At 43.8% G+C, this 27,067-nt stretch overlaps 1 protein-coding gene across 1 annotated transcript; it reads right to left on the reverse strand.

The window, feature by feature from the left end:
* Nucleotides 1-881: 881 nt before the first annotated feature.
* Nucleotides 882-26,993, reverse strand: STEEP1 (STING1 ER exit protein 1). The gene is made up of 7 exons (XM_066357332.1): nucleotides 26,835-26,993; nucleotides 21,580-21,697; nucleotides 6,281-6,322; nucleotides 4,034-4,172; nucleotides 3,438-3,527; nucleotides 2,754-2,846; nucleotides 882-1,552 (listed from the first exon to the last, which is right to left on the reverse strand). The coding sequence occupies exons 1-7, from the start codon at nucleotides 26,956-26,958 to the stop codon at nucleotides 1,490-1,492; spliced, it is 669 nt and encodes a 222-aa protein (XP_066213429.1). The 5' UTR covers nucleotides 26,959-26,993; the 3' UTR covers nucleotides 882-1,489.
* Between the last annotated feature and the right edge of the window lie 74 nt (nucleotides 26,994-27,067).

A 27,067-nucleotide genomic window follows, 5' to 3' on the forward strand; every position in this document is an offset into this window, starting at 1 on the left:
TTAATTTCTCTTAAACAATAAAATTATAGTTCCAAATGTCAGTGAAACATTTTACTGTTTTATTGGTTGATAATTTAAAAACCAAAAAATAGAATAAGGCCCTGGCCGGTTGGCTCAGTGGTAAAGCGTCGGCCTGGCGTGCAGGAGTCCCGGATTCGATTCCCGGCCAGGGCACAGAGGAGAAGCGCCCATCTGCTTCTCCATCCCTCCCCCTCTCCTTCCTCTCTGTCTCTCTCTTCCCTTCCCGCAGCCATGGCTCCATTGGAGCAGGGTTGGCTCGGGCGCTGAGGATGGCTCTATGGCCTCTGCCTCAGGCACTGGAATGGCTCTGGTTGCAACAGAGCAACGCCCCAGATGGGCGGAGCATCGCCCCCTGGTGGGCGTGCCGGGTGGATCCCGGTCGGGCACATGTGGGAGTCTGTCTGACTGCCTCCCCGTTTCCAGCTTTGGAAAAATACAAAATAATAATAATAATAATAATAATAATAATAAATAGAATAAGACTGAAATTTCAATATGGCTCTTTATACTAACATTAAAGCACTGTAACCACAGCTCAAATGCAAGTAAGTTAAGACAACAGAGAGACTATGTCATGTAATTTTAATAGCTATTTTAATATGAAGGAATAAAAAACAACAAAGAGCACATGCTTGTTTGGTGCTAATGATGTAACAATTTGTAGTTTTAGAGATTAAGCAAAATGTGTAATTTGAACTAGATGACGAAATGGTTTAGGAGTAGTACCTAAGGACGTACAGTGCAGAAAACATGTGGACATCTCCCTCCCATGTCCCCACGCACGGAAGCAATACTCTTAGCTACTCGACAGGATGGTAGCTCCCTGCAGTTGCTTCTGAGACGCCATTTTCACTCAGGTCTCAGCCATCCCACCTCCTCACTCTGATTTGGCTTTTGCTTCTTTAAGCACAAAGTCTGATAAGGAGTGGCTCACTTAGAGCTTTCTTACTTCAAATAAAGGGAACTTTATGCACAGTCTGGCTTTTTATAGATTTCCTCTGACAGTAGGAGAGATTCAAACCATGGCTGATACCTGCCACTCCAAGACAAGAGAGTCACCTAAAAGAATCTGACTTGCTTTAACTTTAAATCTAATTCATGCCACTTTTTTTCTAGTAGATATCATAATATTTTTTCCAAACATCTCTGAACATTTTATCAAACACCAGCTACTTTAGAAACTAGAGACACTTAAAGCATTGATCAATTCATAGAGTTTCTACACAGCTAAAGAAGTTTACATCAAATGGATAAAAAATACAACAGAAGGCCCATATATAGAAATATTTTAAAAATCTATCTCTGAAAAGCAGGTCAGATGGACTCAAAGACCTCACTGAATGTAGGAAGCAGTAAAGCTTTCAGCCGGGGCACAAAGGGAGAGAGCAGTTCGTACGGTCGAGAAAAAGTGTTTCTGCCCTCTGGTCTAAATGCTTGCCTCTCCTCTGGTTTCATAGGAAGGTCCTGATCATTTGAACTGGTTGTCAATCAAAGTCCCCTTCATTTTTGCTTTCTTGGCTTCCAGTTCAGCCTGGGGAGGAAGAAGAGTATATGTCTGGATACATGACACGAAATTCTTATTTTCCATCCTTACTCTACTGGCCCAAACACTACCCCTCTGTGCTCATTTGGTATGCAAACTAGAACAGTGGTTCTAAAAGCCTTACACAAGGCTGCAGTCCAAGGGGACGGGTGTGGGGATTGCCCTAGCCCCGTGATGGCAAACCTTTTTATAATAAGGTTTTTATAAAAAGGTTCGCCATCATGGCCCTAGCCCCAGAACCCCCCAAGGGCCAAGGGAATCAATCAGTATTCCGGTACACCAGTATCTTATTCTCTGCACGACGGGAAGAAAAACACTGTTCTGGCGGAGTGTTACTTCAAGTTGTGCGGTCACTGAATGGTTTGTTATGGCCCATGCAAAACTCATGCAGAATATGTACAAAAATCGAGAGTAAGCATTTCAAAACTTTTATAGCCATTTGACAGAGTAATAATAAAATAAAATAATTTAATAATAACTGAGGCAAATTCATTTGTACTTCATTTTATAAATTATAAATCTGTTCTTGCAAGTTGGAAATTAAAAAAGAAATAAAGCATGGGCCTTCTGCTCACAAAATTTATAAGCACTGCTCTAAACCCTCATGGCAAGGTAAAGCAGCTCCCGAGACCTACTGCGTGGCTCCAAAAAACTCTCTACAGTCACAAGGCTAGATGGGTATGCTTTTCAATGAGGCACCAACGAAGTGCTGTTTATGTTAAAGAAATATCACAAGAAAATTATTATCAAGAAAACAAAAATGCAGACACCATCCTATGCAGGTGTGTGTGCTCTACGATGAGCCCATAAATAATGCAGGAACTGGTGGTGGTACCAGGGCTTTAAGAAGCCACGACCAGCCCCAGTCCTGGGCCTACCAATGGAGCACTATCGTGGGCCATCACATCCTGGGAAATCATCCATAAACCCCAATCTTGAACTCCTGACCTTGGACCACAAGTAGCAGATGTCATTCTAGTGAGGGCTAGCTGACAGGTACTATCATACAGGGCCTAAATCCTGTGGTCATTATTTCAGAGCAAGGTACACCGACAATCGCAGCCCAGGGTTTGATAGCTGGCAACGGACTACACTAGTAACCCCCAACAGACTTCCTCAAAGAGTTCCCCGGCTGCCGGAGGATCTTTCAAACAGCCCAGCCAGCTCCTCGCCACCAGATGTCACTCACCAGCTCCTGCAGCCGCCTTTTGCTCATGCCTTTGCGCTCCAACTGTTTTTCAATCACTTTGGCATTCTGTGCATACGAGTCAGCAACTTCCCTCTGAGGGGAAAAATGGAGTGTCCTTAAACCAGCAGTCACAGCAATGAGCAGAAACAGAGACCTCAGGTAGCAATTTATACTGTTCAAATGATGAGATTGTTACTGAAATGGCAGGGTCGTTCCCTTCCAACTCTTCAGCTTTTCAGTAATCCAGGAGAGCTCAAGTTTCAAACGAAACCATTAAAAAAACTCACGGATAATCTCTCTCTGCAAACATCATTATACTGAAGTAGAATAAAGGCAATTGCTGCCCCTGCTAAGAGCAGGCTCGTACCCCTCAAAGCTGGACCGGAGGGGACAGGAAATCATTGAGCCTGATGGATTTAAAATGAAGAGGGATGAGGGATTTGCCTCCTAAGGCATCTCAAAAAAAGCGTATGGGGAAAAAAAAATCACTGATCTAGTCTAACTCCCTGGTTCTCATTTTCCAGCTGGTCCTGGGACCCAGAGACACAGGAACTAACTTAACTGGTGTCATAACAAGGTCTCCGAGCAGTCTCTAATTATTCCGCTACTGGGACGCTCCAGAGCCCCTGACCCTTCACCACCACCACCCCACTGCCCAATTCCCTTCAGAGCAGAAGCACTTACAGCCTCAATCTCCTCTTCCTCTTCATCAATAGTAGACACAGTGACAGAGCTGAACTTGCCCATATCTTTAGTCCGTTTGGTCATCATCACCTGGGGGCACAGAAGAGGAACCAGTGAAGATACAGCCAGAGGTTCTGCGAGCCGGGCGCATGCGCAAAAGCAGACGTGTGCATGCCGGGGAGCTGGGACAGGTAGCTGTTCAGGGTGGACACCCACCTCCTTCCGAGAGGCTGGCCTATCTAAAAGTGCCAATGTGTTTATCTGCATAATATTTATCTAACATTTTCCATCAGGAGTTTTTGAATTATATTTAAACATTAGCCTGATTCATTCCATTTTTAATTGCTCACACTAGAAAAAGAAGAAATTTGAAAGGAAAAAAAATATGAATAAAAACTATATAATTCCTAACTTTACTTATAGGGCAGCTGTGAGAAAGAAAAAAGAAAGAACATATACTATACACAAAAATAACACTCTCTTAATAAAGAATGCACCCATAAAGGGCAGTTTCTTGTGCACTGTAATCTTATTTTAAAATTTGGGGCTAAATCTGTAGCTATATTAACCAGTTTGTCTCCTTCAATGACAATTACCTTCTTAGGAGGCTCTTGCTTCTGAGTATATATATTCGTTTTCCCAAAACCCTGGCCGAACTTGACTACTGCTCCGTCCACAATGAAGGTCACAGGGGCGTTCTTCGGCTGGGACTGGTAGAAGAGTGGCAGCCCACACCTGGGAACAACAGAGTGCGTCACCAGGAGGCTTCGGAATCCAAATCCCCTTAACAATGATTTACAAAGTGTGTTCAGACTCCAGGAATAATTTTGTTTGTAGCATAAACAAATGATGTGCCTGACCAGGCGGTAGTGCAGTGGATAGAGCATCAGCCTGGGATGCAGAGGACCCAGGTTCAAAACCCCGAGGTCACCGGCTTGAGTGCAGGCTCATCCAGCTTGAGTGTGGGCTCACTGGCTTCAGTGTGGGATCATAGACATGACCCCATGGTCCCTGGCTTGAGCTCAAAGGTCACTGGCTTGAAGCCTAAATTCGCTGGATTGAACAAGGGGTCACTGGCTCTGCTGTAACCCCCTGGTCAAGGCACATATGAGAAAGCAATCAATGAACAACTAAGGTGTCGCAACAAAAAACTGATGATTGATGCTTCTCATCTCTCTCCCTTCCTGTCTGTCTGTCCCTCTCTCTCTCTCTTTCACTAAAAAACAAACAAAGAAACAAACAAATGTGTTCTTTCCAGTGTTTCCCAAAACTACCCAGTAAGAATCACCAAGGGTGCTTGTTAAAACTGCTAATCAGATGCCTACGCCCCATCCCAGAGGATCCTGCTTCAGCAAGCCTGGGGGTGTGGCCTTGGAACCTGCCGTCTTCCTAGCATTCCAAGTGATTCTTGTTTAAAATTTTTTATTAATTTTAATGGGGTGCCAAGTGATTCTTATCATCAGGCGAGTTTTGTGAACGTTGGCTCCTGCTATTGACTGATTTCCACTCTGCTGCCATTCTTCCCCAGTGTCTGAGTAACTAGTTTGGGGTTTTTCTTCTAGTTTGGTTTTGTTTACGCAGTGTCAAGAGGGAACATAAAGGCTCCACTGCAATTCTGTTGTAATCACCCTACTTTCCTTGGCTAGTTACTTCTATTACACTTTTTCAACTAAATGAAGGAGACCCACAAGATCTGATAAAACCAATTTAATGAATCCAGCGTGGCTCTGAACTAGAAATACTTTCTTCGCCATCTCCCTGCTTTAATTCTCCTTGTCTGAGTCTTCTGAGAGCCCAAATGGAACTGTAATTATTGAAACAGGACTTAACGTTAATATATTAATATTCTATTCATCTGCATAAAATAAACTTCTGGGGTCTGTTGTCCTGGGACAGGCTTTATAAATGCGCCTGGATTAAATTACTCTATGTTACATTTACCATATGGCCCAGCAATCTCACTCCAAGAGAAAACACATATTCCCACCAAGATTTACACTAGAATGTTCACAGCTGCTCTATTTGTAATGGACAAAACCATTAACAACTCAAATGCCTATCAACAAGTAAATGGTGAAATCAATGGGCACAACGGAACACTACTGAGCAATAAAGAGGAACAAACCACAGCTATACCCAGCAACTCAGATGAATCCCCAAAGCATTATGCCGAGAGAGAGAAACCAGATGTCACAGATACACATTGTATGTAGTGAAACACATATTGTGGAATTTATCTAACATTTTAGAAAAGGCCAAACCACCGTAACAGAAGGTAGCTTGGTGACTGCCAGGGGAGAGGGGTGAAGGGGACCAGCTGTCAAGGGCACATGGGGTCCTGGAATGTTCTGTATTGTGGTGGTACTGGTATTACATGACTATATGATTTTGTCCAAACCCATCAAATGGTACAGTTAAGAAGGGCAAATTTTACTACATATGAATTACACAACTTAAAAAAATTATACTGTTAAAAAAACCTATTTTTAAAAAGATAGTTTTTTAAAAATTGATTTTAGAGGGTCAGCAAGGTGTGGGGGGGGGGGAGAGAGAGAGATCAATCCGTTTCTGTATGTGTCCCGACCAAAGACTGAACTGGCAACCGTGGCATACTGAGACAACACTCTAACCAACAGAGCTATACAGCCAGGGCTAAACAATACTCTTTGTGGCCAGCTGGCCGGAGACGTAACTTTGACTGGTCTCTTCCAGAAGCATGTTGTTAATTGTGTAGAGATGATAAGGATAAAGATATAGAAGAGAGTTGTATCCAAACAATTGTCTCTAATACACTGTTGCCTCTACTTGCTTACCTCAGAGAAGCCCGCGCTGTTAATACTTACTTTGCACACTTCTTCCTGTACTGCCGTTCAATGCCTTCAGGCCTGGGCAAAAATGGAAGTGAAAGAAAAGACATGAAAAAATCTCATAACTACCAACAGTGCTATCTCATTTCTTCAAATGCTAAAAGGGCCTTCCAAAATTTTTCATTTCATAGATCAACTGGTTATCAAACATGTATTAATTTTAAAGCATTCCTTCCTTCCACAAACATTTACTGAGCCCCTAATAGGGTCAGGCATCTCCCTGACAGAGGAAGAGGACGGGCAGTAGTAGTTATAGTCACAGCAGCCACCGTAGTCATAGTAATAAATATAACAACAGTGAGAATAGAGGTAAACACTTGTAATGCTTTTACTATGTGCCAGGAGCTATTCTAAAGTGTACATATATTAACTCCGTGATGGCGAACCTATGACACGTGTGTCAGCACTGACATGCGTAGCCATTTTCGATGACATGCAGCCACATACCAGAGAAGTATGGGGCTGCATGCCGAGAAGGACGTTTCATCCTCGGCTCCTACACGGCCAGGTGCAGTAGCCAAGGATAAAACATTTGCTGTAGTGTAGACACACTGTGCCGGAGGTCTGTAGGCCAAAACAACAGAACTCCGGCAGAGAGCGTCTAGTTCTGGGACTTCCGGTTAAGCCGTTAGGAGCTCTTTGACCTCACTTCTGGCGGAGGAGCAGGGAGCAGTGGAATGCCGCAGGGGACACATCTCTGGGGGTCCTGTGATCGCCATTACCAGCAATCACATAACCAAAGCAACCATCATCCAATCTACTGTTCTGGGGTATCATGGATTTCTAATTGACCATCATTACTGAGATAAGTGAGGGGGAGGTTGGGAGAGGCAGGGCCTGTGCTATGGGTACCATTTCCCGTCATTAGAAATAGCAGCAGCCATCTTAATTTACATAAGATGCAACTTGCAGAATTTCAAGACAGCATCTGGGCTCAGGTGTTTGTGGACTTGAGGTCAAAGCTTGAGAATCTGGAAAGGTGCCGCTTGAAGAATCAAGAGGAGTGCCACTATGAACAGGAAATTTGGAGTGCCTGGAACCAATTACCAGACACGTTTAGCACCCTGAAAAATATAGCAATGGCTTTACTCACAATTTTTCCCACTACGTACTTTTGTTAGACCTTATTCTCAGCATTAAATAATATCAAAACCAACAAAAGAAACAGATTGACAGATGAAGTTAGTAGCGCTTGCTTGGGCTTGAAGTATACAAAATACCAACCTTCAATTGAAGATTTAGCCAATGAAATTCAGCAACAAAAAAGTCACTAATAGGCAGGTTAGTTAAAGAATTCCCCCTCCCCCTCACTTATCTTAGTTCACGGCACCCTACACAAGTTAAATAATATCAAGACCAACAAAAGAAACCGACTGACAGATGAACAAAGACGTCACTAAGCAGGTAAGTTAAATAATTAGTTTTGGGTTTATTAAATACAGTTATATATTACAATTATACATTTTTGTTATTTAAACTATAAATATTGTGAAATTATGGTTTTTTTTCTCGAAGTGACACACCACCCGAGTTATGCTCAGTTTTTTGGCGAATTTTGACACACCAAGCTCAAAACATTGCCCATCACTGTATTAACTCACTTAGTCCTTAGGACAACCCTGTGGGATAGGTCATATTATCATTCCATTTTACATATGAGGAGTCCTAGCACAAAGCAATTACATGATCTGCCCAAGGGCATAAAGGTAGGAAATAGAATAGGTTAAATTCAAGCCCAGGTTGTCAGACTCAGAGCTCACAGGACACTGCCTTAGATGACCAACTCTTCCTCCCATCCACCCATCTAGTTACTGAACAGAAACCTGGCGCTCATCCTGATGAGTCCTCGCTTCCCTCATCTCCCACACCTCTGCATCAGCAAGTCCTGTGCAGTTTATCTCCAAAACAAAGAAGCAAACAAAACAGAAACCAATCTTGAACCTGTCTACTTTTCTCCACCTTCCTGCCACCATCTTAGCCCAGGTCACCAGTATCTCTTTCCTGGACTAAAGTCACAGCTTCCTGTGACTTTAACTCCCCTAACCCTTGTTTGTTTCAAAATTTTAATAGGCAATACCTGCACATGGTACATACAAAGAACAAAACAAGAAGTAAATATCCTCCCCACCCACCCTCCACCCACCCAGCTTACTTCCCCAAAGGCAAATACTGTGTGTGGTTTCTTCTGTTCCTCCCAGAGACAGTGGATGATACAAACAAAGAATTCTCATTGGTACATAGGAAAATACATTTGTTTCTCTTTTTGTTTTTAGACAAGTGTAGCGTATCTTATACTGTCCTCTACCTCTCTGATCACTTAAAAATGTATCTTGGTTAAAAACATATATATGTGGTCCTTCCCCATCATTGATAAAGAGCTACTTCATTCTTTTTTTTTTTTTTTTTTTTTTTTTTTTTTTTTTTTTTTTTTTTTTTTTTTTTTTACAGAGACAGAGCAAGAGTCAGAGAGAGGGATAGATAGGTACAGACAGACAGGAACGGAGAGAGATGAGAAGCATCAATCATCAGTTTTTCATTGTGGCACTTTAGTTGTTCATTGATTGCTTTCTCATATGTGCCTTGACCATGGGGCTACAGCAGACCGAGTAACCCCTTGCTTGAGCCAGCGACCTTGGGTCCAAGCTGGTGAGCTTTGCTCAAACCAGATGAGCCCACGCTCACACTGGCGACCTTGGGGTCTCGAACCTGGGTCCTCCGCATCCCAGTCTGATGCTCTATCCACTGTGCCACTGCCCGGTCAGTCGAGCTGCTTCATTCTTTATAAGGTCTGTATTCTATGCCTTTGTATGAGTGAACCAAAATGTCTTTTAATTGTTGGATAAATTCCTGGAAGTGTAACCACTCTAAATTCTGATAGACACTGTCTAGAGAAGCTGAACTAATTTATACTCCTATCACCAATGTGATAGTTCCTGTTCCCTAAAGTCTCACCAACACAGTGTGTGTGTGTGTGTGTGTGTGTGTGTGTGTGTGTGTGTGTGTATATTAATGTTTATTGTATAGATTTTAGAAAGGAAGGAAGAGAGGGAGAGAGATATAGGAACATCTATCTGCTCCTGTATGTGCTCTGACCGGGGATCAAACCGGCAACCTCTGAGCTTTGGATCGATGCTCCAACCAACTGAGCTACTTGATCAGGGCAATAGGCTAATTATTTTTGTTTGTTTGTTTACTTTATTGATTTCAAAGCAAGATAAGGGGGGAGAGAGAGAGAGAGAGAGAGAAAGAGAGAACACCATAATCTGCTCCTGTATGTGCCCTGACTGGGGATCAAACCAGCAACTTCTGCGCTTCGGGATGATGTCCACCCAAAAGAGCTATCCGGTCAGAGCAACACAGTATTTTATTAAAGTATACACTTTTGCCAATCTGGCATGTGAGACATGTGAGCTCATAATTTGTACGTTTTTTGTTTGTTTGTTTTTAAGAATGAAGCTAGGCATCTTTTCACATATTTAATTTTTTGGAGGGGGGTGGACTGTCAGTTCCTACCCTTTGCCTATTGAGTAATCTTTTATTGTACATTTTATTGTATATTAAGATGCAAATGTTAAGAGGCCTTGCAAATATTTCTTCCCCAGTTTGATATCTGTCTTTCACTTTTCCCCCCACATGGAAATTTTATTTATGTGATCAAATAAATAATGTGGCCTGACCAGGCGGTGGTGCAGTGGATAAAGTGTCAGTCTGAGATGCTGGGGACCTAGGTTTGAAACCCTGAGACTGCAAGATTGAAAGCGGGGTTGCTGGCTTGAGCGTGGAATCATAGACATGACCACATGGTCACTGGTTTGAGCCCAAAGGTTGCTGGCTTGAGCAAGGGGTCACTGGCTCTGCTGTAGCCCCCCAGTTAAGGCACATATGAAAAGCAATCAATGAGCAACAAAGGTGCCACAGCTATGAGTTGATGCTTCTCATCCCTCTCGCTTTGTCTGTCCCTCTCTCTCTTTCTCTCTAAAGAAAAAAAAAAAAAAGACTTTTCAAGACACCTAGAATAAAATAAAAACTTGTTAGCATGGCCTACCAGGCAGCAACTGAGCCCGTAATTGGGCCCCTGCCTCGGCGCATACATTCCCTCTCTCACTATGTATGAACCACACCAGTCTTCCTTCAGTTCTTTGAACCACCAAGTGCTTTCTCACCTCTGATCTTCACACACGCTCTTTTCCCTGCCTGGAATGCTCTTCTGACCTCTTTGCCATAACTGTCTCATTCTCATTTTTTAGGTCTTAGTTCAAACATCACCTAGTCATAGAGGCCATCCCTGACCACCTTTTCTAAGAGGTTCTCATGTGAATCTCTATATGAGCCCGTTGCTGCATTCATACGACCTTCCATAATCATGATTACTTTATTTTTCTGTCATCCCGCTAAACTGTAAGGTCCATGAGATCAGAAATCAATGGAGACCATGCCTGTCTGTCTCACCCCTCTATCTGCAGAGCTGAACAAAGTACTGGAAACAAAATAGACATTCAGTAAATACTGGTCAAGTTAATTATTTTAATAATTTAGTTTAGTGAGGAAAAGTATAATCATGGAGGTAAGTTCTGAAGTGGAAAAAGACATACAGTGTAATGGGAACACAGAGGTTGGAGTGGCCAACCTATATGAGGCGAGCGTGGAAGGCTTCATGACGAGGTGATAAGCTGACAATCCTGACAGAAAATGGTATTTCAGGCAGAGGGAATCCATGTGCAAAGGCAAAACAGCACAACATATTCAGAGAATTACAAATAGTCTTACTTTCAAATTAAAATTCAAAATTAAAAAGAGGCCCTGGCCGGTTGGCTTAGTGGTCAAGCATCGGCCCGGCATACGAATGTCCTGGTTTCGATTCCCGGCCAGGGCACACAGGAGAAGCACCCATCTGCTTCTCCACCCCTCCCCCTCTCCTTCCTCTCTGTCTCTCTCTTCCCCTCCCGCAGTCAAGGCTCCACTGGAGCAAGCTGGCCCAGGTGCTGAGGATGGCTGCATGGCTTCTGCCTCAGGTGCTAGTATGGTGGAGCAATGCCCCGGATGGGCAGAGCATCGCCCCCTAGTGGGCATGCCCAGTGGATCCTGGTGGGGTGCATGCGGGAGTCTGTCTCTATGCCTCCTGCTTCTCATTTAAGAAAAATACAAAAAAAAAATTAAAAAGAAACAAATAGCCTGTTACCAGCCCTTAAAAAATCAAAGGAGTACTAGAGGTCTTACAGACAAAAAAGATTTCAAGATTATAGTATGAATACTTATACACCATCAAATTAGATAACCTAGATCAGTGGTTGGCAAACTCATTAGTCAACAGAGCCAAATATCAACAGTACAACGATTGAAATTTCTTTTGAGAGCCAAATTTTTTAGACTTAAACTATATAGGTAGGTACATTCCTTATCAAGGTAGCGCCCGCACGTGGTATTTTGTGGAAGAGCCACACTCAAGGGGCCAAAAAGCCGCATGTGGCTTGCAAGCTGCAGTTTGCTGACCAGGGACCTAGATGAAATGGACAAATCCTAGAACAATAGAATGACACAAACTACCAACACTCACTGGAAAAGAAACAGGAAATCTAAATAAAGCACAGGCAATCATAGGATAGAAAAATGGGATTTAATTAAAATTTAAAACTTTTGCACTTCTAGGAATACCATCAAGAAAGTGAAAAGGCTGCCTGACCAGGTGGTGGTGCAGTGGATACAGTATCAACCTGGGACACTGAGGACTCAGGTTTGAAACCCCCAGGTCACTGGCTAGAGTGCGGACTCACCAGCTTGAGCATGGGATCATAGACATGACCCTATGGTCACCAGCTTGAGCCCAAGGTCGCTGGCTTGAGCAAGGGGTCACTCAGTCTGCTGGATCCCCCCAGTCAAGGCACATATGAGAAAGCAGTCAATGAATAACTAAGGTGCTGCAATGAAGAACTGATGCTTCTCATCTCTCTCCCTTTCTGTCTGTGTGTCCCTGTCTGTCCTGTTCTCTCTTGCAAAAGAAACCCAAAAAAACAAACAAACAAAAGTGAAAAGGCAACCCACAGAATGAGAAAAGATACAGTGGTGCTGCCTGGGGTGTAAGTTCAATGTCTGTGATCTCCACCATCTTTAACACTTCGCCTTCCTGCTTACAAGTGTTACTTATGTCAATTGTGCTCCATTTGCTAACATCACCTGACTAGGGCTCTAGCAATATTTTCCATCTTGTGTGCGCCATCTGGTTCCTACTAGGATTCTAAATTCAACCTCAGCCTGAAGGGAAAGATTCATCATGCAACTGATTTTGGAATCTTATAAACCAATTTTATAAGCTGGAGCTTTCAAAGCACAGGAATATCAAACCAAGGGGGCTGTATGTTTCCCAACGAGTTCACCTTCAAATTCCTACCACAAATGGAATTCTGTCAAGTTTATAGAAATTGATCGAGGCAGGGTTCTTACTCTCAAAAAGTTCATCTTTTGGAGATATTGAGACTCTAATATAAATGAGACAGATCTTTTAAATGCTATGATTATTAAAAAGTTATTAATATGAGCTATATATTTAGACTCATTGAACTTGGTTGTCTTTTCTGCCCTTAATCTCTAGGAATATATGCGATAGGGAAGGCTGAAAACAAAACAAAACATTCTCCGTGCTTGCGGTAGACAGCCTCTAAGATGGCGCCCAAGGACCCTTGATTTCTGGTATTGACACTCTTGTACAGTCCCATCCCACAATGAATAGGGCTGACACCAATAGGAATTGAAGAAAAGATAGGGTGTGAGTTCTGAGTCTTGGACATAAAAGACATTGTGGTTTCTGCCTTGCTTTCTTGGATTACTCACACTCGGGGAAGCCAGCTGCCAAGTCACAAGGCTATTCAAGCAGCCCTGTAGAAGATCCCTGTGGTGAGGAACTGAGGCTTTCCCCTACACTGAGCACTCAGCTGCCAATCATGCAAGTGAGCCACCCTGGAAGTAGAAACTCGAGCACCAATCAAAACCTCCAATGACTGCACCCATGGGCAATGTCTTAACCACAGCCTCATGAGAGAGCACAATCACCAGCTAAGCTGCTCTTGAGTTCCTGACCCACAGAAACTATACAAGACGGTAAATGTTTGTTGATTAATAAAAAATAAAATAAAAAAAAATCAAGGGCATACCAGGAGATGAGGGTAAATAGGCAGGCCAGGCCAGATCGCAGAGAGCCTTCAGGCTCAGATTTTATCCTGCTATCCAGGATTTTTTAAAATTGTGCTCCACAATGACTCATGAATGAAATCAGATAGGGGAAGGGAGGGAGCCCTTAATGGGCTGGGCTCAACTCTTCCTCAATCAGAGCAGCTTCCTGCTTTTTTATTCTTCTGGGTAAGAAGTTCATTTGGAGAAAGGATTCATTGTCTCAAAACGTTTGAAAGGCACTGACTGTTGTAGGTCATGAAGAGTCACTGAAAGATCTGAAGTAGGGGATTGACATAATGTGCATTTGAGAGCATTCAGGCAGGAGAGTGAAACTAAAAGCAAAAGGCCAGGTAAAGGCCACTTCGACAGCTTAAGCAAGTGACATTGGGCACCAGAATGATGGCTGTGTTGCAGGACTAAACACGAGTAGGCAGCTGCAAGAGAGATTAGAACACTGGTTCTCAAAGTGTGCGCCAGGTGCACTGGTGCGCCCTAGAAGATTTCCAGGTGTGCCCTATGGTATTCCAGAGAAATATGTGCCTGTTGGAGTTTAGATTTTGGGGGGACAGAGGTGTGGGGAATTGGCTATAAACTGACAGTCTGCCCAACCCCCCACCTCATTTCCCTGATTAGGTTGCAAAAGGCTGTTAAGCTGTGGTGCTGGATTGTTTACACTACCCCCCATGTTCCCTGGAAAGACTGGAGGCAAGTTTCTTCTATCCTTTGTTTGGTGTCAAGTTAAGATGATATGGATGGTGGGGGTTTTCTGCACTTGGTAAAATTCTTGGATTGCCTTGGACAAATGATCAAAGATCTCATTAATTTGCTAATGGCCCACTTTGCCCTATAAATAAAAAGCAAGATGCGGTTTTGGGGCATGCTTTGCAGCAATTACAGGGCCCTCCCGACCCCGTATTTTCTTAATTCTGCACTGTTCCCACTCGGGACCTGGAATTACTAGCTGCACTGGTTCGCAGCATGTGCCCAGATATAAAAATAAATATGGTTAGTTACTCTATTATACCATTTCATTACAGAAATACCGCTATTTTTGTTAACACATCATTATTATATAATTTATTATTAACACATCATTATATTATTTTTAGATAAATACACCCAAATAAAATGGATAGATTTCTCAAAAAGAAGCATGATACTGAAGAATCCGATTCTGGAAGTGAGCAAAAGTTAAGTGTAAATAAAATAGGACTTGAAGGCTGACGGGCAGAATTTAATTTATAGCATTTTCCATCACTTAACACTGAACAGTATGATTGGATTAGAAACCCACTCATGGAAGCTTCAAGTGATTTAACATTAACAGAAGTAGAACTGGCAGCTATATCCACTGATCATGGATTGATGATTAAACATAAGGAATTGTCTTTTGAAGCCTTTTGGATTTCTATAAAAGAAGAATATGTGACAATATCTAAAAAAACCTTTAAATATTTTACTAAAATTTTCAACATCCTGTTTATGTGAATTAGAATTTTCTACCCTCAACACAATTAAGAGTAAAAAGAGAAGAATTCTTCAATGTACTGATAAGGAAATGAGAGTTTGCCTTTCAAATATATGCCCAGCCTGACCTGTGGTGGCACAGTGGATAAAGCGTCGACCTGGAAATGCTGAGGTCACTGGTTCGAAACCCTGGGCTTGCCTGGTCAAGGCACATATGGGAGTTGATGCTTCCAGCTCCTCCCCCCTTCTCTCTCTCTGTCTCTCCTCTCTCTGTCTCTCTCTGTCTCTCTCTCTGTCTCTCCCTCTCCTCTCTAAAATGAGTAAATAATAAATAAATAAAAATCAAATATATGCCCAAACATTGAAGAAATTGCTAGGACACATCAGGCTCATGTTTCTCATAAACATAAGAATGAAAAAACTTAACAAATTCACACCGGGACCTGCCAAATTTACTAAATCTTACTAAGAATGTATCTATATATAAAAATAACTTTTTGTCATTTTTTTATTTTTAACTCTTCTTTTTTACAAATTCTAAAAAGCATAACTCAAAAAATGTAACATAAAAATGTTTTTTAATGTCAGAATAAATTTAATTTTGTCATATTTATTTTGTTTAATTACCATAAAAGCACATTTGGACTTTATATTTTTTCTTTAATATTTGACTTAATTATTATAACATATTTCTCAAAAATTTGTATATAGTGCATCTACAATTATTTGTAGGATTTTAAATGCACCCTGACTTCAAAAAGTTTGAGAAGCACTGGATTAGAAGGTAGAAGTGATAGTACGTGGGGAGGGAGTGGGTGTGAGCGGGGTGTGGGGCAGGGATGGGTGAGAGAAGAGAGGACAGGCTCCCAGATTTCTGCCTTGGGCCACTGCATGAATGGTGGTGTCGCTGTCGGAGGAAGAAAATGAAGGAATTGTGTTTGGCTGATAGTTACAGAGATCTGACTGCTGTGGCTTCAGCACAAGTTTGTTCTCCTTTAAAAGAAATTGAGCCTGACCAGGCGGTGGCGCAGTGGATAGGGCATCGGACTGGGATGTGGAGGACCCAGGTTCCAGACCCCGAGGTCGCCAGCTTGAGTGTGGTCTCATCTAGTTTGAGCAAAGCCCACCAGCTTGGACCCAAGTTCACTGGCTTGAGCAAGGGGTCACTCGGTCTGCTGTAGCCCCACAGTCAAGGCACATACGAGAAAGCAATCAATGAACAACTAAGGTGCCACAACGAAAAACTGATGATTGATGCTTCTCATCTCTCTCCATAACTGTCTATCTGTACCTCTCTCTGACTCTCTCTCTGTCTCTGGAGAAAAAAGAGAAACTGAGAGAAAGGTGGCTCCTGGCACTGGCTGTGACCCGAGAATAGCATGGTGAAAGCTCTGCCTTTCCGTGGCCTTTCCTTCCCAGTCCAGGACGGCTGCTGGTACTCCAATGAGCAAGTCCGTTTTCCAAAAAGCAGAAAGAAGTCAGAAGAGTAAAAAAATGGTTTTCCTTGGAAGCCCCACCCATCAACTTCTGCTTTTATCCCTTTTACTTGGCAAAAGCAAAGTCACATTCAGAATCTTAGAGGGGTTTTTTTTTGGGGGGGGGGGCTGTAATATGTAACCTAACTTTTAAAAAATTTTATTTATTGATTTTACAGAGGGGGGGCGGAGTGAGAAGAATCAACTCACAGTGCTGCACTTAGTTGTTCAGTGGTTGCTTATTGTCTGTGCCTTGACCGGGGAAGCCAGGGGTTTTGAACCGGTGACCTCAGCATTCCAGGTAGATATTTTATTCACTGCGCCACCACATGCCAGGCCATATCCTAACTTTATACATACTAGTATACAGGTGAGATAAAAGAAGATTTGGAGTGGTGCTGAGTGACCCAATCTGCAATACATTCCACATTAGAGAAAGGATGAGTTAGGCCTTAAGTCGCATTGGACCTGAGGTAGAACATCAGGTGAGGAGGCAGAGAAGGCGGTTAGGTATACATTCCTGGCCGCAGGAGAAAAACATAGGCAGATCTAGATTTTGTGACTCATCAGCATACACATGTAACTGATGCCACAAGAGGTGATGAGACTGTCCAAAGAAGTATAACGACAGAGAGGAGAAAGTCAAGGTCAGAGCCCTAGGGAACACCAACATTTAAGGGGCAAGCAGAAGAATCCAGAAGACTGAGAAAGCCAAGGAAGTAGAAGGATCAACCTCAGAGAAATCAAGGAAGGAGGCAGCACCCAGGAAGGCATGGGTGATGAAGACACAGACAGAGATTCACCCACTGATTCACAGCTGGGGGTGTGGGAGAAGAAGGAGAGAGGACTGGGGTACAGCAGTGTCCAAGGAGAGGCACTCAGAATGGAGACACTTCGCGGTGGAAAGTGACGGGTTCCAGGCCTGTGCTGGGCAGGCTGCTATATTTTCAGTAACTGCTGCTTCCAAGCTCAGGTGGCTACAGAAAAGGAAGGGTAAGGAGCAGAACAAAATCCTACCCTGGCCAGTCGGAGAGCACACAGGTTATGATTAGAGGAGAAACTATGTCAATCAGCGGGAAATTTACCATACCTTGTTGGTAAACTCTAAGACAGGGGTCCCCAAACTATGGCTCACGGGCTGCATGTGGCCCCCTGAGGCCATTTATCCGGCCCCCACCGCACTTCTTTCATTGGTGGTCAGTGAGAGGAGCACTCTCCTGGAGCACTATATGTGGCGGCACCACAAAGCACGTCATCGCTCACGTACAGTACTACTTCCAGTGACGCGGGATGGACGCGTCAGGCTCCGGAAGCGTGTCATATCACTTGTTACGGCTAGCAGTAACAAATATGGAACCAGACATTGACCATCTCATTAGCCAAAAGCAGGCCCATAGTTCCCATTGAAATACTGGTCAGTTTGTTGATTTGAATTTACTTGTTCTTTATTTTAAATATTGTATTTGTTCCCGTTTTGTTTTTTTACTTTAAAATAAGATGTGCAGTGTGCATAGGGATTTGTTCATAGATTTTTTATAGTCCAGCCCTCCACTAGTCTGAGGGACAGTGAACTGGCCCCCTGTGTAAAAAGTTTGGGGACCCCTGCTCTAAGAACTCTATGGCCCAACAAAATCACTTGGCCAGAGACCACAGGGCTGGGCAGTACCCAACACCGAGGCTGGGCCTGAAGCTGGCTCACTTCCAGGATTGAGCTGATTGGATTCCAGGGCTCCTACTTCAGCTGAGGGCCATGCAGTTTTCTGGCCTAGAACTGACGGCATCTGCCTTATAGTGTCCCAGGAGTCTGCGGCCTAATTGTGTTATTAAGTTACTCTCTGTATTAACTGAATAACATGTAGTCTTTCAATATCATATATGTCATATTATATATGTAATATGTTATATAAATATATAATTAATAATATTTCTGTTCCTAAAGATAGTCAGTTAATAATTTTCAAAATCAAAAACCTAAATAAATATCAATGGAGGGAGAAAGAGCACAAGAGAATGGATTAGCTTTAGATACGGCATGTTATTTGTAAACCTTTCTAAGTGCCACAATGAAGTGTTTCCCCAATATTTCCTGTAGGGCCTTCCTTTGTGAGCACCATGTTTTATTATAATTTGTGCCCCTGGCTGTATACTGTATATAACCAAAATTCTCTTCAATGGCACAATTCTGGAAGCCCCTTTGTCAAAACGGTGCTTGATTTGCTACTGAATGTCACCTAACAATGGTTTCTAATTATTTTTCATTAGCGTGAGCTCATGGCAGTTTTGTTTCTTAAACAAACATAGCTAGGTGTCGACACAAAGGTGTTGACCTGTAGTTTTTTCTAGTTCAACATTAGAATGTAAGTTCCACAAGGGTAGGGTTCTTTGTTTACCGGTTGTACTGGGTTGGATAGTACGCCTTAAAAAGTAATGTTTTTCCAGGAACCTCAGAATGTGGCCTTATTTGAAAAGAGGGTTGCTGCAGATATAATTAGTTCAGATGACATCATGTACGTGAGGAGGATGTGCCCTTAATCTGATGTGACTGGTGTCCTTATAAGAAGAAGAGAAGAAACACAGGAACAGAGACACAAGAGAAGGCCATAAGGAAATGTGGACAGAGATGGGAACAACGTATCTACAAGCTAAGAAATACCAAGGATGGCTAGCAAACACAGAAGCTAGGGGGCGAGGAAGTCTCCTCCCCTTGAACCTTCAGAGAGAGCATGGCACTGCTGACACCTTCATTTCAGGCTTCCAGCCTCCCAAACTGTGAGATAATTAATTTCAGGCTTCCAGCTTCCCAAACTGTGAGATAATTAATTTCTGTTGTTTTAAGCCACCCAGATTAGCAAACTGGTACAGCAAGATATCCCAGGTTTCTAGGACTGTACCCGGCACATGGTAGGAGACCGATCAATGAAATATTTGCTGAATGAATGGATGGACTCTTTAATTCCCTGGGGTTGACCTCTCTGTGGCATCTGATACCTGCTGATGACCACCACCCCCACTTCTTTTTTTTTTTTGACAGAGACAAAGAGAGGGACAGATAGGGACAGGCACACAGACAAGAAGGGAGAGAGATGAGAAGCATCAATTCTTCATTGCAGCTCCTTAGTTGTTCAGTGATTGCTTTCTCGTATGTTCCTTGACCGGGAGCTACAGCAGAGAGAGTGACCCCTTGCTCAAGCCAGTGACCTTGGGCTCAAGCCAGCAAACACAGGATCATGTCTATGATCCCACGCTCAAGCCAGCGACTCCTCACTCAAGCTGGTGAACCTCTGCTCAAGCTGGATGAGCCCAAGGTCAAGCCAGCAACCTTGGGGTTTTGAACCTGGGTCCTCCGCATCCTTGTCCGACATTATGTACTGCGCCACCACCTGGTCAGGTTCACCCACACTTCTTGAAATGCTGTCCTCTCCTGTTTTCCACATCACTAGGTTCTCCTGGTTCTGTTCCAATTATTTTCTCTGCTTTTTAAATGTCAATGTTTCCTAGGATTGTATTTTCAATCCTCTCTTCTTCTTGCTCTAGAATCTTTCTATGTAATTTTATCCCTTCCCAGGTTTCAATTCCCCATACATACCAAGGACTCCCAAATCTAAGAGATCTAACCATGCCACCCCTCTGCTTACAACAAGGAGATGGCCATTGCCTACAGACAAGGTTCAAACTTGTCCACTTCAGCAGTTTATTGTCCTTATCCCAGGAGGCATGAACCCCTTCCTGGGATCTAGCTACCAAGGACTACTCAAATTTCCCAAACACACATATTTGAAGCTCTTTAATTTTTTATTTATTTATTGAATTTAGTGAGAGAGGAAGAGAGAGAGAGAGACAGGAACAGATCAGGGATCAAACCTGCAACCTCTGTGTATCAGGATGATGCTCTAACCCAGGGGTTGGGAACCTTTTGGGCTGAGAGCCATGAACGCCACATAATTTAAAATGTAATTCCATGAGAGCCATACAATGACGTGTGTACATTACGCATTATCCAATAAAAATTTGGTGTTGTCCTGGAGGACAGCTGTGATTGGCTCTAGCCACCCACAACCATGAACATGAGCGGTAGGAAATGAATGGATTGTAATACATGAGAATGTTTTATATTTTTAACGTTATTTTTTTTTTATTAAAGAATTGTCTGCGAGCCAGATGGAACCATCAGAAGAGCCACATCTGGCTCGCGAGCCATGGGTTCCCGACCCCTGCTCTAACCAACTGAGCTATCCAGCCAGGGCATATTTGATGCTCTTATTGTGTCTATATTCCCTCCGTCTGCCATGTTCCTCTTTCCCCTCATCTACTTTGTGCACTCCTAGTTCAAGGCCAAACACAAATGCCATCATCAATTTCTCTCTTTCCTGACCCACATTCAGGCAGAATGAGCCACTCCTATGTTTTCCTATAGCCTTCTGTTCACCACACCAGTATTTCCTCATATCACAATAGGTAGCCTGTTCTCTCACTGAACCATAAGCTCTTTAATGGTAAGGATGGTACTTTATTCATCTTCACAGATGTGTTCCCTGGATCAGTGCCTACACATAGTATGCTCTAAGAGGTTCCAGGTTGAATGAACCTGTTCGACTTGCAAAAAAAAAAAAATTACAGCTCTCAAATAACAATAGACTCACATCCTAGCACCATTTCAACAAAGCACAATAAAGGTATTGTTGCGTTAACAGAACTTAGAAATCTACCACAAACATCAATGTACTGGGCCTAAATGAATGGCCTGTTCATCAGTAGATGTGGTATTTACAGTCTTCAAAACTATACCCCAACACAATAAAGAAATCCTAGACAAAGAACATCAACCTCTAGGACTTGGCCAGTTGGCTCAGTGGATAAAGTGTCTGCCAGGCATGCAGACATCCTGGGTTTGATTCCCAGTCAGGGCACCAGGAGAAGTAACCATCTGCTTCTTTTCTCCTCTCTCTCCCCCTTCTCTCTCCCTTCCCTTCGCACAGTCAGAGGCTCGGTTGGTCCAAGCATCAGCCTCAGGCACTAAAATTAGCTTGGTACTTGAGCACTGGTCATAGATGGGGGCTGCTGGGGCACTGCCAGGTAGATCCCAGTCCAGCACATACGAGAGTATGTCTCATTGTCTTCCCTAACTTTTGCTTAAAAAAAAAAAGAAAACAAAGAACATCAACCTCTTACCTGCGGAGATACACAGTCTCCTCGTCTTCCGTGTTACAAAACTTGTGGGCATGTTTGGCAGCATCAATCACCCGGGACCGATCCCGGGGCCTCATGGGCAATTTCTCCAACTGACAGTCTGAAGTAATGGAAACAGATTTGGTCACTAGAGTCACTGAAAAATACCCTGAGACAATCAGAAGTTTTCAATAGGGCCCTGTAAGTTTTACTATAATCACTAAGCTTATTGAAGACTATTACTGAATTTCCCAACTAGAAATGACTTGGGCCCTGGCTGGTTGGCTCAGTGGTAGAGCGTCGGCCTGGCATGCAGGAGTCCCAGGTTCGATTCCCAGCCAGGGCACACAGGAGAAGCGCCCATCTGCTTCTCCACCCCTCCCCCTCTCCTTCCTCTCTGTCTCTCTCTTCCCCTCCCGCAGCCGAGGCTCCATTGGAGCAAAGTTGGCCTGGGCACTGAGGATGGCTCTGTGGCCTCTGCCTCAGGCACTAGAATGGCTCTGGATGCAACAGAGCAATGGCTCAGAAGGGCAGAGCATCACCCCCTGGTGGGTATGCCAGGTGGATTCCAGTCGGGCGCATGCAGGAGTCTGTCTGACTGCCTCCCCGTTTCCAACTTCAGAAAAATACACACACAAAAAAAAAACGGAAAATAAAACAAAAAACGGATAAAAATGACTTGGTTATCAGGAGACCTGGATTTTAGTCCCATCTCTGTTACTACCCTGGTGATCTTTGGCAGATCACTTTTTCTTTTAGTGTCTTTTACTTTATTGGAAGGACAGATAGATTACATTATCTCAAAAGTCCTTCCCATCCTGGCCAGTTGGCTCAGTGGTAGAGCATTGGCCAGCCATGTGGATGTCCTGGTTTCGATTCCCAGTCAGGGCACACAGAAGAGGTGATCACATACTTCTCCACCCCTCTCCCTTACCCCTCCCTCTTTCTCTCTCTCTCTCTCTCTCTCTCTCTCTCTTTCTTCCTCTCCTGTAGCCATGGCTCAAATGGTCCCAGTGCATCGAACCCAGGCACTGGAAATGGCTCCATGGAGCTTCTACCTCAGGCGCTAAAAATAGCTCAGTTGTGAGCATGGCCCCAGATGGGGGTTGGCTGGTGGATCCCAGTCAGGGCACATGCGGGAGTCTGTCTCTCTATCTCCCCTCCTCTCACTTGGAAGAAAGAAGAAAAAGAAAGTCCTTCCAAGAACTGCAGGTCAAGTTTTATGAATATTTCTGTGATTCAAGTGTCAAGGTACTTGGTTTGTGTTATAATGCATTAGAATCAGAAGAGATAATCAGGCATCCCCCAACACCTATGAGGAAGGCATTGGGAAAAGGAGAGGGTAGGTGGTATGCTATATATAGTATGCAACAACTCAACCCAGTTAGAGAAGTTTTAATTCAAAAACAATGAAACACACAGGAAATAAATTAGGTACAGTTATAAAACAGATGGAAAATGATATAATGCCAATTAAGTACCTAACGGATTTCAGAGAAGTCAGTGATCGGAATGATTTGAGATGAACAGAGGAGATAGAGAGGGGAGTTAGAGATCACCAGGCAGTTTGCATGATAGCTTATTGCTCTTCTCACCGACCTGTGGGAGGAGACATTTATTGATAGTATTCCTAGTCTAAACATGAGGGAATTGAGGCTTAGAAAGGGTAGGAGATTTGCCACACATTAAATAAGAAGCAGAACAAGAATTCAGACTCAACTCTAGGCAGTCAAAAGAGAATTCATTTATTTGGCACATGTGCAAGGGTTCTCTAAGTCCCAGGTGCAGATCCAACACTGTGCTAGGGATTCAGCAAATGGCAAAGCAGACCAAGCGCCTGACCTGATGAAGTTTACAGTCAAGCAGAGGAGGCAGAAAATTTAAAACTAATGATTATATAATGTGATCTTGGATAGTGATAAGTACTAATAAAAAAAATTAGGAAGGCCCTGGCTGAATAGCTCAGATGGTTAGGGCAGTGGTCCCCAACCCCCAGGCCGCGGACCGGTACCGGTCCGCAGAGAAAGAATAAATAACTTACATTATTTCCGTTTTACTTATATTTAAGTCTGAACGATGTTTTATTTTTAAAAAATGACCAGATTCCCTCTGTTACATCCGTCTAAGACTCACTCTTGACGCTTGTCTCAGTCACGTGATACATTTATCCGTCCCACCCTAAAGGCCGGTCCGTGAAAATATATCTGACATTAAACCAGTCTGTGGCCTAAAAATGGTTGGGGACCACTGGGTTAGGGCATCGTCCTGAAGCACAGAGGTTGCTGGTTCAATCCCTGGTCAGGGCACATACAGGGACAGACCACTGTTCCTGTCTCTCCCTCTCTCAAATCAATACAATAAACATGTTTATATTTTTAATTTTTTAAAAAAATAGGAAGAATATTAAGAGGCAGAACAGTAATCTCAAATAGTAATAAGTGCTACCATCAAAACTCAGGCAGGGTAAGAGGACAAAGAGTGACAGTGGTGCTACTTTAGATAAGGTAGCCAGGGAAGAGCTTTCTAAGAAAGTGGCATTTTAGCAGAGTCCTGACTGAAATGTGAGGAAGCACTGAGGGAGGAGTGGTGGAGGCAGAGGAACTACCAACCCCAGAGGCCCTGCCTGGGGGCAGAAATATGTTGACATGATGGAGAAAGATCAAGAAGACCGCTAAGAAGAGAGAAGGAGGGGAGGGAGTCAGGGGGAGGGAGCAAAGGGGGTGCAATGGGGGCACGTTGTTTGGGGGTGAGGGTGATATATTGGGTGGGACACATAATTCCATGTTAACACAATAAAGTAAAAAATTAATAAAATTTTACAAAATTAGATGAAAAGTAAAAAAAAAGAAGAAGACCACTAAGACCACTGTGGCTGGAGTGCAGTGAGCAGGGACGAGTGCTACAAGGTGCAGTCTAAGAGTAGCTGGGATCTGATGACTCGGGCTCACGGGCTTCGCCTTCATTTTCAGTGTTTTACTGCTTTGAAACAGGACTGTGGCTTCTGTGTGCAAACCAGACCACTGGGGACAAATAGTAGACAGCAAGAGACTACTGTGGCAATCCAGGAGAGGGATGCTGATGGCTTGGACTTGAGTGGTAGAAGTTGAGGTGGTAAAAGTACTCAGATTCTAGATAGATTTTCTATTTTCTTTTTTAATTTTTTTTTTTTGTATCTTTCTGAAGCTGGAAACGGGGAGGCAGTCAGACAGACTCCCCGCATGCGCCCGACCGGGACCCACCCGGCATGCCCACCAGGGGGCGTTGCTCTGTTGCGACCAGAGCCACTCTAGTGCCTGGGCCATCTTCGCTCCAATGGAGCCTAGGCTGCGGGAGGGGAAGAGAGAGAGAGAGGAAGGAGAGGGGGAGGGGAGGAGAAGCAGATGGGCGCTTCTACCGTGTGCCCCGGCCGGGAATCAAACCCGGGACTCCTGCACACCAGGCCGACACTCTTCCACTGAGCCAACCGGCCAGGGCCTATTTTCTTTTTTAATTTTATTTAAATTTAGAAAATTAAATTTAATGGAGTGGTATTGATTAATAAGAGTACATAGGCCCTGGCCGGTTGGCTTAGCAGTAGAGCACTGCCCAGCAGTCTGGGTCAGGGCACACAGGAGAAGCGACCATCTGCTTCTCTGCCCTCCCCCCTCCTCCTTCTCTTTCTCTCTCTCTTCCTTTCCCACAGCCATGGCTCGAAGGGTTTGAGCAAGTTCGCCCCCAGCACTGAGGATTGCACCACAGCCTCACTTCAGGTGCTAAAACAGCTTGGTTGCACAACAGAGCAGCGGCCCCGGATGGGCAGAGCACCTCCTGGTAGTGGGCTTGCGGGTGGATCCCGGTTGCGGTGCATGTGGGAGTCTCTCTCTCTCTGCTTCCCCACCTCTCAATAATAATAATAATAATAATAATAATAAAAGAGTACATAGGCTTCAGGTAAACATCTCTATAGTATTTGAACTGTTGAGTGTGTTGTGTGCCCATCACCCAAAGTCAAATCATTTTCTGTCACCATATACTTGTCCCTCTTTAGAGGATAGATGTTCAAGGAAGCACCTTCAGAATGTTTTGATGGACTGGATAGATGTAATGTCTAAGAAAGAGAGAAATCAAGAGTGATTCTGAGATACTGGGGGAATTGTGGTACCACTGCCTGCAACAGGGAAGACTGAGGGGAACAGTGGAGAGCAAGGAGTAGGGGATCATGAAGTCAATTTGAACACGATCTCTCTGAGAGGTCCATCAGGTACCAAGTGGAGACACGGAATAGGCAGTTGTAGTTTGAGGAGAGGGGCAGGTTAAAGATGAACATTTGGGAGTCATCAGCATAGAGATAGTATTTAAAGCTTGGGTATGGTTGAGGCCACTTAGGGAGTGAGTGCAGACTGAGAACATGCCAGAGGACTGAGCCCTACAGCCTTGCAAGGCCTAAGTCTGTGACAGAAGAAGGAACCAGACACTGAGAAGGGCAAAATCGAGGCAGGAGGAAAATCAGGAGAATGTCAGTCTAATGTAAGCAAACGAAGAAAGTGTTTCATGAGGGATGTAAGGCTCATCTCCATCAAATGCCGCTGAGATGGGGACTAAAATGACCATTGATTGACTACTGGAATTGGTAATATGTCCAGTTATTAACCTTGACAAATGTCCCGATGATGAGGTGGGAAGAAAGCCTGTGTGCAGTGAGGTCAAGTTGGAAGTGAGGATGCAGAAACTGCCAGTATAGGCAACCCTTTTTAGAAGTTTTGCTATAAAAAAAGAAAGAGAGAGAGAAACATAAGTGTTATAGCTGGAGGAGAATGTAGGCTCAAGGAAGGGATTTCTTTTCCTTTCTTTCAATTTTTATTTATTGATTTTAGAGAGAGAGTAAGGGAAAGAGAGAACCCGCAACCTCTAACCATCTCTAACAGAACTCTAACCATTGAGCTTCCGGCCAGGGCAGAAAGGGTATTCTTTTCATTTAACATAAGAGTTATTGCTATGTCTAGAGGTGGTGTGAAAGGAGGGGAAGATACAGCATCTTTTTTTTTCTGAAGGAATTAGTTTGAGGGAGATGTGGATACAGTTATAAGATAAACAGAAAAGCTGCCCCCGCGTGGGGCGGGGATGTGTAAGGAGCATGTGATGCCCAGGGAAAGCCCACCAATCCTCAAAGAGCCGTGGCTCCCAGATCACAGCTAGAGAATATCACCCTCCAGAGCCGAAGTTTCGCTCTCGCAGAGCACCCCACCCCACCCCCACCGCCGCAGTTCCTGGCTACTCACCCAGCACCAGAACCATCTGGCCGCACAAGCAATAGTAGACGTGGAGCGGTTTCTCGCCGTCGTCATATTCCTCCCGGTCCCGGGTGTCGGAGCAGACCACCGACCTGGACACAACTTTAGGCATAGTTCACAGGAGAAACCCACAAACTCGACGCCAAAAATCAGGGTCGCGTTGAAATGACGTCACAGACGCGCGATGAGCCTTTCTCCTACGGTAATTCTAATCATGTGTC

The sequence above is a fragment of the Saccopteryx leptura genome, chromosome X (genome assembly GCF_036850995.1).
Source record: "Saccopteryx leptura isolate mSacLep1 chromosome X, mSacLep1_pri_phased_curated, whole genome shotgun sequence".
In the NCBI taxonomy this organism is placed as follows: domain Eukaryota; kingdom Metazoa; phylum Chordata; class Mammalia; order Chiroptera; family Emballonuridae; genus Saccopteryx; species Saccopteryx leptura.